The sequence below is a fragment of the Micropterus salmoides genome, unplaced genomic scaffold (genome assembly GCF_014851395.1).
Source record: "Micropterus salmoides isolate LMB-PRFRI ecotype aquatic unplaced genomic scaffold, ASM1485139v1 Ms_hic_scaffold_1, whole genome shotgun sequence".
In the NCBI taxonomy this organism is placed as follows: domain Eukaryota; kingdom Metazoa; phylum Chordata; class Actinopteri; order Centrarchiformes; family Centrarchidae; genus Micropterus; species Micropterus salmoides.
In genome coordinates this window covers 5035713-5053721 of record NW_024040040.1, presented here as the reverse complement: position 1 = coordinate 5053721, position 18009 = coordinate 5035713, and the positions used below count along the sequence as shown (strand labels likewise).

General features: G+C 45.8%; 3 protein-coding genes across 3 annotated transcripts in view; 2 read left to right on the top strand and 1 right to left on the bottom strand.

Annotated features, from left to right (window-relative positions):
* LOC119910112 (nucleotide-binding oligomerization domain-containing protein 1-like) overlaps positions 1-18009 on the top strand; it is a 1078472-nt gene that overhangs the window by 597760 nt on the left and 462703 nt on the right. The window lies entirely within an intron of this gene.
* The window catches only part of LOC119881802, a 727332-nt gene that overhangs the window by 528008 nt on the left and 181315 nt on the right, over positions 1-18009 (bottom strand). The gene's annotated exons all lie outside the window — the stretch shown is intronic.
* Positions 15291-17709, top strand: LOC119904499 (tripartite motif-containing protein 16-like). The gene has a single exon (XM_038721249.1). It carries the CDS (start codon positions 15318-15320, stop codon positions 16989-16991), a length of 1674 nt encoding a protein of 557 aa, XP_038577177.1. The 5' UTR covers positions 15291-15317; the 3' UTR covers positions 16992-17709.

Below are 18009 nucleotides of genomic sequence, written 5' to 3'. Positions count from 1 at the left end.
TGTTGACAGCAACATCGCACAAATAAATGTAATGAAGCTCTGTGTGAAATATGCAGTTTTGATGAGTTAAAGGACATGATGACAGCCTGACACTGTAGTTTCCCAGCATGCTCTCTGTTGTGTCAGGTGTTTGACTGGTCTCTTGTCTGTGTGTCGGTCTGCAGAACTGGAGGATCCACGTGGACCAGATGCATCCACAGAGAGACGGGATCAAGTCCTCGCTCAAATGGGCCAAGGTGCGTTCACTGACCTGGTTCAGCAATAACAGCAGTGATGGCTGTTTAACAGATGTCTGTGTGTGTGTGTCTGGCTCCACCTGCTGTTTAATTACAGAGGACAAGAACTTTTTAATATTTCCCTTCACTACAACGAGCCTCTGTGGTGAGATACTGCAGTACTACTTCTTGTGAAATACTACCAGTACGCTGCACCAAGTATTAATGTTTTCACTGCATATGTGCTCTAAATGAACTCCCTGCATTAAGCCTGTCACCATTTCAGCGTCGTTCCTGTGAGAAACGATATTTTATTGAGCTGCTTTGCTTTGGATGAAATGACAAACAGAGTTGAAGTTGAGCTTGAATGGAAGGTAACTGACAGTGAAGAAGAAACACAGAGCGAGTTATCCAGAAAGCAGGAACATTCAAACTATAGAGGCGTTGTTGTCTTTAAAGTCCAAAGTCTGTGTCTTAAATGAAGGACTCTGATGGAACAGACGATGCAAACTGTGAGAAGTGACGACAATAAACAACACAGGTGAGACAGTGAATGGGCACAGTCCACTCGTTTATCTTCTCCCTGATCTTTTGGGGGAAACGGCTGATGATACAACAGCACACCTGTCAGCCTGCACCTGATACCATGAAGCTACCATCATTAGATTCTTCTGTTCAGCTTCATTGGCTCAGTTTGAGCAGATCTGACTAGATGTGATTATTTCCAGCTCAGCTTCGCTCAGCTCCTCCGCAGAGAGAAAAACAGGGAATTAATCCTTGACGCTCCGCAGCTCTTCCTCCAGAACATCCTCTCATCTGAGCCTGCGTGAGCCAGCAGTGCACTGACCTCTTTCCTCTTCTTGCAGAGACTTCAGAGCAACTTGTTGAATCTGAAGATCCACCCCACCATCTTTTCAGGTGATTCCAGGACGAGGCAGACTTCAGAATCACTTTCTTCTTTGGCACAAACAGCATTAGCTGATATCTGTTGTGACCTCAGGATCATCTTGTTCTGCTGGTTCTCTCAAACCATCTGGATCTGTAGGCCGTTGCTCCAGAGTCTGGATGAATCGGGGCATCTCTCTGGAACCTCCTTTAGTCTACAAAGATGGAAATCTCCACAACTTTACAGCCTTTTTTATGCTTGACCTTGACTGGAAGGAAGGAGAGTTTGTAATCAGGCTCACCAGCTTCAGCACTGTTTTAGCAGCAACCAGAGCCCTGCCCACTGCTGTCGGTATCAGTAACTCTCTCAGTCTCTGCTCCCTTTTCCTTCAGGTGAACATGAAGCATGCTGGGACGTCTGGATCCACATACTTTACATGACAGTCACCTCCTGCAGTCTTTACTCATGTGCCCTCTGCCCAAGCAGCCACAACAGATTTCAGGCTCTTTCAGGAAGGCAGTCTCATCATTACATCTCTCTTTTCCAACAAAGAGCACAACTCCAAAGAGTCTACAACGTCAGGAAAAGTAGCTCTATGATGACGCATCTCCTGAATATCACAAGCCACTGTTCCCCTTCGACAGAACTCGAACTCTGTCGGTGACGACACTATGGGAACGCCTCTGGGCGTGGCAGGGCTGAACTATGAATGAAACTACTCCAATCCTATTGGTGTTACTAGAACGGTAGTGTGTGACGGCGTAACCGGAGTGGGTATAGAAGCACGCCGGCACATAGGACACATTAGCTTCTTTCTATTCAGCAGGCACTCTGGCTATGTTTAGAAGCTCCATTATCCTACCTGACGTCGAGACGAAGCAGCAGATCACGTCGAGGCGAATCCGACAGCGATTCCGACAGTGTGTCTTTCCATGTGAGCGTTTCATCACGAAGGGTGATACCCATGGGATGTGTGTCTCATGCCTGGGGATGTCGCATGCTCAGGCGGCTCTCGAGGGGGCTGCCTTTGACCATTGCGAGGCCCTGCCCCTGAGGGTGCTGAGGTCTCGAGCGGCTCTTTTCCTAGAGGATGGTCGGATGCGCTCCCCTCGTGGCACAGGCCCCGCGATCCTCATCTGCAGAATCCTCCTCCCCTCGTCCCTGATCGGGGGCCTTTTCTCGGTTTCTCCCACTCGAGGGGTGAGTCCAGAGAGGCTGACACGATCTGGCTCTGAGGAGCTAGATGTGCTTAGCATGGAGGAAACGGAACGTCATCAGCCCTTGCCAGGATATGAGGAGTTTTTGGAAGTGGTGACGCGGGCCCTGGCCAACCTGCACATTGATTGGCCACAGGCGGTGCAGCAGCCATCGGTAGGCAGCAAACTAGATGAGCGGTTTCTGCAACACCGAGCACCACCCCCACGTCGGCCCCTACAATTTTTTAATAAACCCTTCTCGGCTGTCTACATTCCCCCGGCTGGACTACGGCAATGTGACAGAAATCAGACAGCACGGCTACGGAGCGATGCCACGAGTGGAGGAGGCACTGGCTAGCTACCTCTCTCCCAACCTCGCCTCACCCCTCCGGACGCCGGCGCTCCCCACCAAGCCGTGTCGGATGACGCCCGATTTGGTGGGCAAGACCTACATGGCAGCGGGTCGAGCTGGTGCCAGCCTACACACGATGGCTGTCTTGCAGGCATACCAGGCCGATCTCATTCGGGACTGTGATGTAGGGGGAGGTCCCTCTGAGGAGGACCTGATGGAGCTCCGTAGAGTGACGGACTTGTGACCAAGGAAACGGCCTGTTCCATCTGTCGATCCTTGGCGGCTTTGGTGGCTACGGAGCGCCATCTGGGGCTCAACCTATCGGGCATCCAGGGGAAGGAGAGAATTTTTTCTCCTGGATGCGCCCCTCTCGCCTTCTGGCCTGTTTGGCGAAGCAGTGGATGCTGTCGTCAACAGCGAAACTAAGGAAAGGCGGACGCAGCCTTCATCCAGCACCTACCGCCACAGCCAGAAGCAGAGCGTCGCTTCGCGGGATCCCCCTCAACCAACCTGGGACGCAAGACGGCGCTCTTCCCACAGTTCCCCCGTCTGAGGACCGTCATTCAGTCTAGGCGGGGGAAGAGGTCCTGAGACCTCGAGTAGGGGGACCCTATTTCCCTGCCAGTCAAAGAAGCCAGCTTTTACAGCCGATACTTCCTGGTTCCCAAGAAGGACGGAGGATTGCGTCCGATTTTTGGATCTCCGGTCCCTGAACCAATCTCTGAGGAGATTCAGGTTCAGGATTCAGATTCAGATTCAGTTCACCATCCCAGCCATCATCAGTCACATCCAATCTGAGGATTGGTTTGTCACGATAGATCTGCAAGACGCTTATTTACACATCTCCATCCGTGCCTCTCACAGGAAGTTCCTGAGGTTTGCCTTCGGGGGCACGGCTTACCAGTATCGGGTTCTTCCGTTCGGCCTAGCACTATCTCCCCGCACGTTCACCTCCGTTGAGGCTCCAGGGCATCCGCATACTGAACTACATTGACGACTGGCTCGTCCTGGCCCAGTCACGAGAGTTAGCGGTTCGGCATTGAGATGACGTCCTCGGCCCTTGGGGAGGCTTCCACTGGTCGTGCGCTTCCTCCGTGGAGCCCGGAGGATGAGACCCGTGACTCGTTCCAGGGTTCCCACCTGGGACCTGGCAGTGGTTCTCGAAGCGCTGGCTGAGGCCCCCTTCGAACCCCTGGAGTCGGCTGAGGCCAAGCACCTGACCCTTAAGATGACCTTTCTCCTCACTATCATCTCTCTGAGGAGGGTGGGGGATCTCCAGGTACTTTCGGTGTTCCCAATGCCTGGAGTTTACCCTGGGGAGGGTCAGGGCCATCCTGCACCCTTGTCCAGGTTATGTCCCTAAGGTTCCAGCCAGACTGGCAGGGTCCACGGTGCTGCAGGCGTCTCATTCCCCACCTCATGTGATGGTGAAGGACGGGAGACTTCATCTGCTCTGCCCTGTCAGAGAGTATTTCCACTCTGAGGTCTTCCCGGTGGAGGAAAGCAGACCAGTTGCTGGTGTGTTTCGGGTCCCACAAGGCTGGGCTCCCCGCTTCTAAACACACCATCAGCATCTGGATCGTTCAGATTATTTCCCTGGCCTATCAGGTGCGCGGTTTGCCTTCACCTATGGCCGTAAGGGTGCATTCTACTCGAGGCATGGCAGGTTCTAGGGCCCTCCTCGCAGGGGCGTCACTCCAGGATTTGTGTGACGCGGCTGGCTAGGACACCCCTCACACTTTTATCCGGTTTTACAGTCTAGACCTACCTTCTGCACCCGGCACCCGTGCGCTCTCCTCCTAGTCATGCCGTCAGGTTCTGCACGCTGGGGGCAGGCGGGGTTTCGGCGCGGCCTAAGTGGGTATCTCGTTCCCATAGTGTCGTCACCGACGCAATTCGAGTTCCCTCGAAGGGGAACGTCTCGGGTTACGTGTCTCGTTCCCGAGAAGGAACGAGACCGCGTCGGTCTGCCACACCTCACCCCGCCTGGAGTGCCTTGCTTCATAGAAAGGGCTAATGTTCCGGTTACGCTCCGGTTACGCCGCCACACACTACCGTTCTAGTAACACCAATAGGATTGGAGTAGTTTCATTCATAGTTAAGCCCTGTCACGCCCAGAGGCGTTCCCATTGTGTCGTCACCGACAGAGTGTCTCGTTCCCCTTCTCGGGGAACAAGGGTTACATACGTAACACCCAAGACATTCTCCATTTGTCTCTCAGCTTGTGTGGTGATTTCTTTATGACTGCTCGGACATGTATTTCATCCAGAGCATTACAGCATGCTCTTAGAAAGAGGCCATGCGCATGAAGGGCTTTGTCCAAATAAGCTGAAACAATCCTTTGCTCATTTCCAAACAGTTGTTCCAACAGATTTTGCCTTGCCATTTTGGACGACAAATGACCACAAGCAACATGTGGAGCAGGTGCACCTCCAAACCTCCAAAGAAGTGAGGTGCTGAAACATCAGGCTCTGAGTTCTGAGCCATCCTGAGCTCGATGGCTCTCTGCTGGAGTATTTGTGACTCAACATGTGCAGCAGATTTCCTTTCCTTTGGCTTAGTGTCTGTCAGATGAGACTCAGAAACACCTTTGGCTGAGATTGGATTTCCATATTCTCCGTGGCTTTGAGGCACAGATGACTCAGCATCAGCATTACGAGCAGCACGAGCCCTTCCCTCCATGTTGTTAAACATGATTCAACACCATTAGATTTACTGGATACTGTGAGTTGTGCACCAGAGCTTCAGTTTTGAGAATTGCTGCTTTTTCCTGTTTTGTATCATTGTGAACTGCAGGAAGTGTAAATGGAAACGTCTGATGAGCGTTTGTGACAGTTGACATTTTATAATAAGTCATGATTTTCTGATAAATGTGTCAAAATAAAAAGAGAATTGTTAGTTGCAGCCCTAATACTAATTACTGCCATGGCACACATGATGTAATAAGTGTTTTGTCTTAACAGATCATGGCACAACAGTGGACAGCTGGCCAAGTTTCTTAGCTGAGCCTTTGGATCAATAAATGAGATCAAACGAGACAGAAACACTCGGTGCAAAACACAGAGAGGAAAAGATCATCAGGTGGCAAACAAGGCAAGTTTAATCCACAAAGCACTGATGGTTTGACAGTTTAAAGAGTTTGTTTTCATGTATTCATCTACTAATGAAATCATAATGTTTGAGCTTCAGCATAGATCTGCATGATATTGACATGTTTGCCAATATTTGCTGTTGTCACGTTTTATTTATTAGTAAACTGACACAGTGGATGATGGAGAGGACCAATTTAATTTTATTTATATGGCGCCAAATCACAACAACAGTTATCTCACAGCGCTTTTCATAAAAGAGGAGGTCTAGACCATAATCTATGATGTTATATACAGAAACCCAACAATTCCCACCAAGAGCAGCACTAGGCGACAGAGGCAAGGAAAAACTTCCTTTAAGAGGCAGAAACCTCGAGCAGATGGCTCAGGGTGGGAGGCCATCTGCCTCGACTGGTTGGGGTGAGGAAGAGAGGGGGGGGGAGCGAGAGAGAGAGAGAAAAAGAGAGAGAGGAACATAGAGAAAAGAGAGGGATGGAGAGGGGAGGGAGGCAGCCTACACAATATCCACACACAGAGGTACAGACAGTAAAGGTGATGTTGCTATAGACTAAATGAATTTCGTAGGTGAAAAAAGGCTGTCCTTGAAATTTGCTTAATGTGAGACTTAAACGACATGTCCTGATCAAAGATAACTCCAAGATTCCTCACAGTGGTGCTGGAGGCCAGGGCGATGCCATCAAAGGAAACTATTTCTTTAGATAATGCGTCACAGAGGTGCTTCGGCCCCAGGACAATAACAGTTATATCTGAGTTTAACATTAGAAAATTACAGGTCATCCAGGTTTTAACATCCTGAAGGCACATTTGAAGTTTAGCTAACTGATGAGTGTCATCTGGCTTGATCGATAGATATAACTGAGTATCATCTGCATAACAATGAAAGTTTATGGAATGTTTCCTGATAATATTACCTAAAGGAAGCATATTTAAAGTGAAGAGGATTGGTCCGAGGACAGATCCTTGTAGAACTCCATGACTAACTTTGGCATGCATGGAGGACTCATCGTACAAACATGTACAAACTGAAATCGATCTGATAAATAGGACTTAAACCAGCTAGAGCGGTTCCTTTAATGCCAATGAAATGTTCCAGTCTCTGCAATAGGATCTGATGGTCAATGGTATCAAATGCAGCACTAAGATCTAATAAAACCAGTACAGAGACAGGTCCTTTGTCTGATGCAATGAGGAGGTCATTAGTAATTTTCACCAGTGCTGTCTCTGTGCTATGATGAGCTCTGAATCCTGACTGAAAATCCTCAAATAAACTATTGCTCTTTAGAAAGTCACACATCTGTTTAGCAACTGCTTTCTCCAGAACCTTAGAGAGAAATGGAAGGTTAGATATAGGTCAATAGTTGGCTAAAACATCCGGATCAAGTTTGGGCTTTTTCAGAAGAGGTTTAATTACAGCTACTTTAAAGTACTGTGGTACATAGCCTGTTGATAAAGATAGATTGATCATATCTAGTATAGAAGTGCTAACTAAGGGTAAAACTTCTTTAAGCAACTTAGTCGGGATGGGGTCTAAGAGGCAGGTTGATGGTTTAGATGAAGAAATTCTTGAAGTTAGTTGGTAAGGATTGGGGGAAGAAAAGCAGTCTAAACATATATCTGGTTCTACAGCTGTTTCTAAGGTTCCTGAGTTTAGAGATAATTCGGTGCCAGTTGATGGCAGGTCTTGGTGGATTTTGTTTCTAATAGTTATAATTTTATCATTAAAGATGCTCATGAAGTCGTAACTACTGAGAGCTATGGGAATAGTTGGCTCAATAGAGCTCTGACTCTCTGTCAGCCTGGCTACAGTGCTGAAAAGAAACCTGGGGTTGTTCCTATTTTCCTCTATTAATGACGAGTAGTACACTGCTCTGGCATTACGTTTTAAGACTATCTTGCCAAATTAAACGAGAATTTTCCAGTTTGGTGGAACGCCAATTCCTCTCAAGTTTCCGCGATATTTGCTTTAATTTGTGAGTTTCAGTGTTATACCATGGAGCTAACCGTCTTAGTTTTATCAGTTTCTTTTTTAGAGGGGCTACAGAGTCATTTGCAGCGAGCCTGCAGCACTATCAACAAGATGATCGATTTGGGAGGGACTGAAATTAGCATAGGAGTCCTCTGTTACTTTGTGACTTGATAATGAATTTAGAGCTGATGGAATTGCATCCTTAAATTTAGCTACAGCACTATCAGACAGACATCTTGTATAGAAATTTTTGCCCAATGGCGTGTAGTTCAGCAATACAAACTCAAAAGTTATCAAACAGGCCACAGGAGTGTTGGCCAGCATGTTGTAGCGGTTAAGTGAGAGAGACAAAAGATGAGGCCCAACGTGGAAATCATTCCCCAACACCTTCAGAAAACACAGACATACAGAGCAAATTACACCCTGCTGAAGAGGTCCTAGAAGAACTCCCTCGTCTTACTGTCCCAGTCGTGGTGAGTGTTTTACCCAGCAGCCAGCAGCCACCATTAAATTTTCTGCAAATGCTTCACAATAATAACGCGAACATGCATTCATCTATTCATAGTTACTAAATTACTTTGTCTGAAGGTTGAAATACATCTACTCCTCACATGAAGAGTTAAAAATGTTTTAAGACAACACAGCAAACTGAATAATGCCGTAACTCAACATGACTGAGGTTGCACACTGATATTAAAATAACGTTGTTAGAAATAATCAGTCTTCTAATGTTGCTGCTGAACGCTTATAGCATGGTAGCAGACTCATATTTCCTTCATTGTCTATGTGAGCTGGGTGGAGAAGCATTAGCACCTCTACTGAGACGATTTGAGTCCCTCTGACCATTTTCAGTGTATTTTAATTAGTGCGTCACCTAAACCAACTTTTAAAAGCTTTTTACATCAGTTGAAATTTCCCCTTTAATAAAGTTTAAAAACATTACATACATTTTATCTTCTTATCTAAAAGTCTTTTTTCAGTTGACACCACCTGTTTTGTCATGTCCCTCATGAGTATCCTTAAGGTATGACTAAGAAACTGTTTCCATACATTTAGCCATTTACATAAACATCTATCTGTGCTTCTTTTCTAAATAAATGTATGGTTATTCATTAAAATCACATTATTTAGGTCCGTAGCTCAGTAACCCCTCAACCCCATCACACAAATCCCCATAAAAATAATAAAGTGATGATTATGTGACATCAATAACAGTAAGTGACATCATATAAGTCTTCTAACAACACTATGCAGAGACCAGCAAGTTCCCACCTTCTTTTTGACGATATTTTAGTCATTTATATTGTGATGTTGTGCTCGTCAAGCTCAACGGCTCAACCCCGTTACATGAAATAAACACAGAAAATGATTACTTGTTAAAATGTTTGTTACTTCAACAATATATATGATTTCTTAATGTCATGCAGACTCTTTGCTCTCCTGTTATTAACCACATTAAGAGCAGGGGCCATGTTGAGGAAAAAAATCACATCATATCAGGGTTGTGTTGTGTTTTAACACTTTGGTTGTGAAGTTTTCCAATTATTTGATTTGATTTGATCCACAGTCTGATGCCACATATGTTAAATGTAATAATGTCCGTGTAAAAGCTGTGTGTCTGCACGTGTGTTCTGCCTACATTTTCACATATCAGTGATAGGTAAATTCCTCTGAAACAATGTTTTATTTAATCATATCACCTTATCTACAGGCATCAATGAGTTTACCACACTGGTAAAGAAGATGTTGATACAATATCGATGGCGTATGTAGGAGCGAAAAGGTGACAGTCTGTCTGAATCTAGCTTCTAAACAGTAACATGGATGACAAAGTGATCGACTACGTGGTCAGTTATAACATCACCAGACTATCGCGAAATAAATGTTTGCTTTATGAGTGAAACTAAATGCTCGTCTTGTGTAGACATTCCTAATTGAGTGCAATGAATAATTCGAAGTTCGGTAACACATAACGTAAGCCTATAAAAACGTTTATAAGTGCTAGCTTGCTCTACGCAAACCTCGTTAACTATCGTTATCGTTAAAACGATACTAAAACGATAGATTAAACAATCCACATGGTATATTTTTCCATTCACTTTGTTGAAGTCGAAGGTCCGCCTTCACCGCTGAATGCACGCGCGCTCCCGTGGCAGGGGAAACACATTCTGTCAGGGATAACTACCTTGGCACGACACCGGCGAGTGCACTTCTCCCGCTCTAGGCGAAAAACGCCCCTCTATTTGCAAAGTATACCAACAACAACGCACAAAGACCAATATGCCATACATGTAATGCAAAACCAGCAACAACTAAGACCAATAGCCTATGCCATACATATAGGCTAACGCAAAACCAGCAACAACAAATAATAATAAATAATCACATTTCAGCTCCTCAAACTACCATTGCAAATCTCTCTTTCTTATGTGCGTAAAACACACACAAATGAAATGTCTGTAAGCACATTATATCATCAGCAGGTTCAGCATCTTAAACAACGACTAAAGAACAAATAAAGCTTAACTTACCTTTCAGAAGCGCGCACGGCGGGCCTTCATCGCAGCGAAGGTCTTAACTGCCTCCTCTATTTCCATTCTCTGTGCCAGTTCATGTTCTATGGAGATTGTTGCCAGTCCATTAAGTCTGTCTTGTTTCATTGTACTGCGAAGGTAGTTTTTGATTAGTTTCAACTTTGAGAAACTGCGTTCTCCTGAAGCCACTGTAACAGGAAGGGTGAGAAGCTACAAAAGCATTGGAAAAAACTGATTCCATCCCATTATCACATGTGAACTTGAGTGCGTCTAGGGATTTAGTTCCAGCTGGTAGACATCTACTCAAAGCAGTCAACTCATCTCTGGAGTCTCCGTGTGTCAGGGCTTTTTCCGGCGCTGTACATTCTTGGAGAACGTCAGTAGCGTTTTTCTCGTTGATGGATGCAATGTCATACAACAGCCCAAATGTGTTCCCGTGCTCCTGGAGTTGAGAAAAACGCTCTTCAACAGCATTAATAGAGCAGTCCAGTGTTCTGGAAAGAAAAACACTTTGTAATCCTGTTGTGGATCCATCACTGCCTCATCCTCTCCTTCATAGTGAATTTTTTTTTTCCTCTTTCGTGGTCGCACTGCACTTGGTGGAAGAAAGCGGGCCTCTGTTTCCAAAGCCTCTGCCAATACTCTTGCATTGGACAGGACTCTCTCAAAACTACTGTCTGCGCGATAGTCCACCAGGAATCGTTTTGTCAAGTTCAGCTGTGCCACTGCACGAGGTACATCAAGACTCGTCGTCTGTAGTATTTTGCTGGTCACATTTATCTCATAAAAAATGTCATACCACATTATGATGGAGCACATCGACCCGACTTTCCCATCTCGTGTCACTTAAAGGCTTGACTGTGAGGCCACGCTCACTTATGTGCTGTTTTAACACGTCCCAGCGAGAGGTGGAAGCAGGGAAAAAGTTATAAACCTCCTGGAAAGCTGAAAAGAAGTTGACTGCCTGCAGACAACATGACGCTGCATCATTAACTACCAAGTTAAGAGAGAGGGCGCTGCAAGGCACATAAAAAGCCCTTGGGTTTATGTCTAGCACTCTTTTTTGCACACCACTATGCTTACCTCTCATCCAACGAAGGTAAGTCAAGGGCAACTGGTCTTGGTTGAAGATACTGGAAGACGTTTGGTCCCTCATCCAAAGGGTTTACAGAAAACCCACACACACAGACCAATACCTACTGTTTGATTCACACCACCCACTGGAGCACAAGCTAGGGGTCATGAGAACACTGCACCACAGAGCGGAAAACATACCAACAAGCGCCCAAGCCAGAGAGAAGGAACAGAACCACCTGAAGGGGGCACTTACAGCCTGTGGATACCCTAAATGGACCTTTGTGAAGACAGCCACAAAATCCAAGAAGAACAAAACTACAGGGGAGGAGGAAAAGAAGGTCAAACGCAACAACATTGTGATTCCATACGTGTCTGGAGTATCAGAGAAACTCAGGAGGATTTTCAACAAACACAACATCCCTTTGTTTTTTAAACCCAAGAACACACTAAGACAGATGCTGGTACACCCCAAAGACCGCACACCCAAACACAAGAAAAGCAAGGAAGCATCTACACCAGGGTCGAGAAGCCGTCATTGAACAGGGGAGGGGGTCTACGCCACCACTTATCCACCACTTACAATGCTGTCCTTTCATCACTTCCCAGGAAACTCAACAAACGTAACCTATTGGCCTCAGGTGAAGATACCAACGATGGTCGTTCAGTCTTGGCCTCCAGTAGTCCTAACGACTGTTGTTACAGCAACCAGGAACACTAACGAATCAGCAGTATCGACGATCCTGTCAAACGACCCAACTGAGGTTAAATAACTGAGTTTCCCTGCCAGTCAGTCAGAACTGAAGACATCCTTTGGATGAGGGACGAAATGTCTTCCAGTATATTCAACCAAGTCCAGTTGCCCTTGACTTTAACCTTCGTTGGATAACTATGACCTGGATGACTGAGAATCTTCATAGACATCTTACCTCTCATGTTTGATACAATCACGGTCATCTGTTCTTTCCTGCTTACATCGGGGTTACAATCTGAAATGATAGAGAAGTATTTAGCTGACCTCAGCATCGTGAGAATTTCCTGCTGAATCTGGGATGCCAGCATTGCAATGGCTTCATTTTGAATATCTTTGCCTAAATGGTGAACGTGTGTTTCTTTAGAAGTCACTCTCCTCATGTGTTCAGCCATAACGCTGTCAAAAAGACCAATCATCTCCACTAGTTTCAGGAAAGTGCCATTGTTATGCTCAAATAATCTATCTGTGCTACCACGGAATGGCAGGTTTTGCATAGCCATTACTCTGATGAGACTAATCAACCGCTGCAACACATTTTGCCAGTGTATTGTTTCGGCAGCAAGTTTCCGCTGATTTTGTGCATCTATGGTGTTTTGCGGGACCGATCTTATGTCCAACTCTTTCCATTTATGAAAACTTTGTTGTGTTGGCTGCCCGGCTGACGGTGAGTGTCCTGGTTTTTTCTCTTTTGTCTGCGATTCTGTTTTTTCCCTGGTTTTCTCTGTACTCTGCCTGCCTCCCTGTGTCTCCTCCCCCATGTGTGCTCCCTCTCTCTCTCTCCCTCTGCTCCTGAGCCCAGCCAATGACCCGCACCTGCACCTCGTCAGCCACCTCCTCTGCCTGCCACACCTGCCAGCAATCAGCCCCATCTCCCACAGTAGGCTACTTCTACCCTGGTTCTCCACTCCATTGCTGCTTGATCGTCGTCGCTTCTTACCCGGTGCCACTTCACCATTCGAGCTCACAAGTATTGAGCATCTTTTCGATTTCCCTGTGCTTTGTCTCTACTGTGTCTGACCCTGTTTTTCTGTCGGTCTCTCCCCAGGTTCACTTACCCTCATCCTGAGCCAAGTCAGCTGGGCTCGTTCACCTGCCCTCTCCCCTCGGACTTCCCCCACGGCGTCCTCCCAGTTCTCCCGTGCCTACTCTCTTCCTCGGCCCCTAGTGTTCCCCTGGCTCTCCGGTCTCAGTCTCCTTGGTTCCCCGTGCCTGCGTTTCCCTGGAATCCACCTCTCCCTCAACTCCAGTCCCTCAACCCCATTTTTCCCCAAATAAAACCTGTTAATCCCCAGAGTTGCGTTTGGGTCCACTCTGTCCCCATACTTCACAACAAACTTTCAATATGTTCAGTTGATTTTTCATGGTTGCTAAGGATGCTTGACAAATTCTTCCAGTCTTTAACACCATCTCTTCCAAGAGCTGATTTTTCTCTCGCTTCCACAAAAGTTTACAGCAGAAGTAAAACGTAACATCTTTACTCACTGAATAAACTAGCCAGGGCCTTTCCAGCCTTTCTCCACTTTCTGTGTGCACTGTCTCTGGGAAAATCAATTCCTTTGACTTGATATGGTCCTCTCTCAATTAAAATGTCTCTACGTCCTTGGGTTACTGTTGTTGGCCAATTACTGGGATCATTAAAAGTATCCTCACTGTGTACATTTATTTGTTCAGCTGTCTGAGGTCCGATGATACTGCTGACATTTGCTGTTTCTTGTGGAACAATGTCACTGGCTGAGTAAGCAATCTCCTGACCTGGTGATGGTGGACTTGACCGTAGATCTGAAGGCAGGCTAATGTTAGCATCTGCTCTCGGGATGCTGCTAGCACCTGCTGTTTCTTCTTCTGTAGAAATTCTGGTAACGTTAGCGGGTTTGACAATCTCCTGACATGGCGATGGACTTGACGGTAGATTTGAAGGCGGGTTAGTGCCTGCTCTGGTCATGCCTCTTGTAGAGGCGCACATGGGCATGGTGGTGGTGAAGTAACGTTAACAAGGGCGTTAACGTTAGCTGTGCTAGTGGTCTCTTGGTTCTGTGATGGACTTGAAGGTGTGTCATTCTTGCAAATACTCCCTGGATCAATATATTTTAACAACGAACCCCTCTGTTGTTGGTGCGCTTTCTCCTTCAATAGTCTTCTCTTTTATATTCACAACCAGATAATTTCAGTCGTTTAGACATCCTGCAGTAGGCTAGTTCCTTGTACTGACCCTGAGTCATGACTCGTGCAGGGGGCGGGGCAGAGGCAGCTCAGCAATTCATAGCCTATTTTGCGAATTGTTGGCACACATTTTGCCACCCTTACAAAAGTGCCACTCTAGACAATTGCCTAGTTCGCCTATATGGACGAGTAGCTCATTCCTGCTCCACTGTACGAGCTGTCACATGACAAATGAACGACTCAAACCTAGAGACCCACAGTTGCTATGAGTTGTGAACTGATCAGTTCTGTTTCCTGTGCTGCCTGTGTACCACAGCCCTGCACTGCAAAAACTGAGCTCTCAAAAATAAGAAAAAAGCATTAGAATTGGGGGAAAATTACTTAAAATAAGCAAAATTATCTGCCAACAGAAAAAGAATGATTCACTTGCTACTTAAGGCCAAAAAAACTTGAAACAAGTGAAATTCTCTAACATAAAAGCCGCCTGGTAAGAAGAAATATCTTGTCAGACAAAAAACAAGTATATTTTGCCTTTAATTAAGATAACTAATCGTACTAAGATTTTAGTTTTTGCAGTGTGTAAGATCAGTTCTTAGGTTTCACCTCAATTTATTAAACCCACTCGCCTCACACAACTGCTGCAGAGAAACTACATGATTAAAATATGGGCCATCTTTTGCAGAGTCCCCCTCACACAGTTGGCCAACCAGGGCCACGTAATCAGCACACTATAGGAAGTTAAAGTGGAAGTCTTGGATTTTAAACAACAAAGGTGATAAAATGGGCGCTTGTGATGCACCTGTGTTTACAGTCCTCATCACCGTTTACACACATTACATCATTTCAAATCAAAAAGCTGAACTGATCGCCTTTATTAGTGTTTGTTTGGCTTCTGGTTCTCACTGACTTCAGATCTCCAGTTTGAAGATGGGTGTAACCAACATGTGGTGAAGTGCAGGAGCTGAAAGGCCCCGTTCACTGCAGAAACACATCCTGTTTAGATCAGAGCTCAAACTAGCTGCACTTCTGAGGAAGTGAAACTCAGACAGTCGTTGCCACTGAGAGGTAAAATGGCGCAGAAAGGAGTTCAGCTGGACCGAGCAAAATTCTGCTGTTCGATCTGTCTGGATCTGCTGAAGGATCCGGTGGCTATTCCCTGTGGACACAGCTACTGCATGAACTGTATTAAAAGCTTCTGGGATGTAGAGGATGAGAAGAAAATCCACAGCTGCCCTCAGTGTAGGCAGACCTTCACACCGAGGCCTGTCCTGCTGAAAAACACCATGTTAGCAGATTTAGTGGAGGAACTGAAGAAGACTGGACTCCAAGCTGCTCCTGCTGATCACTGCTATGCTGGACCTGAAGATGTGGCCTGTGATGTCTGCACTGGGAGAAAACTGAAAGCCCTCAAGTCCTGTCTGGTCTGTCTGGTCTCTTACTGTGAGAAACACCTGCAGCCTCATTATGATGTGGCTCCGTTAAAGAAACACAAGCTGGTGGAGCCCTCCAAGAAGCTCCAGGAGAACATCTGCTCTCGTCATGATGAGGTGATGAAGATGTTCTGCCGTACTGATCAGCAGAGTATCTGTTATCTCTGCTCTGTGGATGAACATAAAGGCCACGACACAGTCTCAGCTGCAGCAGAAAGGACCGAGAGGCAGAGAGAGCTCGAGGTGAGTCGACAAAACATCCAGCAGAGAATCCAGGACAGACAGAAAGATGTGAAGGTGCTTCAGCAGGAGGTGGAGGCTATCAATGGCTCTGCTGATAAAGCAGTGGAGGACAGTGAGAAGATCTTCACCGAGCTGATCCGTCTGATGGAGAAAAGAAGGTCTGATGTGAAGCGGCAGCTCAGATCCCAGCAGGACACTGAAGTGAGTCGAGTCAAAGAGCTTCAGGAGAAGCTGGAGCAGGAGATCACTGAGCTGAAGAGGAAAGACGCTGAGCTGAAGCAGCTCTCACACACAGAGGATCACACCCAGTTTCTACACAACTACCCCTCAGTGTCAGCACTCAGTGAATCTACAGACTCATCCAGCATCAAGATCCGTCCTCTGCGCTACTTTGAGGATGTGACAGCGGCTGTGTCAGAAGTCAGAGACAAACTACAGGACGTTCTGAAAGAGACATGGACAAACATCTTAAAGACAGTGACTGATGTGGATGTTTTACTGTCAGAACCAGAGCCCAAGACCAGAGCTGACTTCTTAAAATATTCATGTGAAATCACTCTGGATCCAAACACAGCAAACACACAGCTGTTATTATCTGAGGGGAACAGAAAAGCAACATTCATGATAGTAGAACAGTCTTATTCTCGTCACCCAGACAGATTCACTGGATGTTTTCAGGTCCTGAGTAGAGAGAGTCTGACTGGACGTTGTTACTGGGAGGTGGAGTGGAGAGGGACAGGAGTTAACGTAGCAGTCGCCTACAAGAACATCAGCAGAGCAGGGAGCTGGGATGAATGTGAATTTGGAGGAAATGATAAATCTTGGGCGTTACATTATCAGAACAACAGTTATAACTTTTGGTTCAACAAAGTCCAAACTCCCGTCTCAGGTCCTCGGTCCTCCAGAGTAGGAGTGTACCTGGATCACAGTGCAGGTATTCTGTCCTTCTACAGCATCTCTGAAACCATGACTCTCCTCCACAGAGTCCAGACCACATTCACTCAGCCTCTCTGTGCTGGACTTGGGTTTTCTTGTTATGGAGACTCTGCTGAGTTCTGTAAAGTCAAATAGTCAGAAGTCATTTCAGGGACAGTGGGTTAAATTCTGTGCTTTAATCCTTCAACTTATTTTGTCTTCATGTTTGTTGCTGAGAGCTGATTGTTGTGGCCTTGACCTGTCAATCAAACATTGTGGGCGGTACTTTGAGGTCTTGTCATTAGTTGCTGTGTAAATGTTTGAGTTTCTTTAGGCGGCGCTCCTTCCTGTGTCTGTTTAGCCATGGAGGCTATCACTGCTCAGGATGACTTTTGTTTACCTGAACTGACTTTTCTCTGCATGAAAATGGAAACTTGTCTGAGCTCTAAATGTTTGTTGAATATTTGGATTGATGTATTTGTATGTTGTTGTTTCTCTTCCACTGCATGGGTCTGTAGAGAGAAAGCAGCAGACCTTCCTTTATCTCAGAGATTTTGTTCTCACTCTGGAAAGAAATCTAGAATTACATTCACATTTATTTGTTTGGCAGACCAAATGTTGTTGTTGTTGTTGTCCGAAGAGACGTACAAATGAGGGACTGTGAGGTATTTTAAAGTGTAATTCTCCTGATCAGAATCAATAAGGAGCTCATTCTTTTCTTTGACAGCTGAGATTCTGCTCAAACACACTGATTGTGTGGATGAAGTGAATCTGTGCATGAAATCATTGAACAAGAGTCATTTAACAGACTTTACTGATGGGATGTGTGAACAAACTGAAGGTTTACATGATGAATAAACAAACATGAACCAAGTCTTTTCTTCTCGTCTTCATTCCAGGGTTTCATACAGAGCTGATGGAGAACATGTGAAACTAATCTGAGAGTAGAACTGAGGCAGTTTTCCTCCTGAAACACCACAAAGTACAGAGTTCATGTTTAGAGCAGAAGAGCGTTTGTCAGTCAGTCTCTGTCCTTTCAGCTTTCCTCACTAAAACAGCTTTGTCACAGAGAAATGAGCAGAGTTTTCTGTCGCTTGGTGCTTTTTACAACCAACATTTTGTTTGTGCTCTTAGTCAATAAAGAGGATTTTTTACACAGAATTAAAACAGTGGA

Coding starts and splice junctions, on each gene's coding strand:
- LOC119904499 (XM_038721249.1), top strand. CDS start 15,318: ATGGCGCAGAAAGGAGTTCAGCTGGACCGAGCAAAATTCTGCTGTTCG.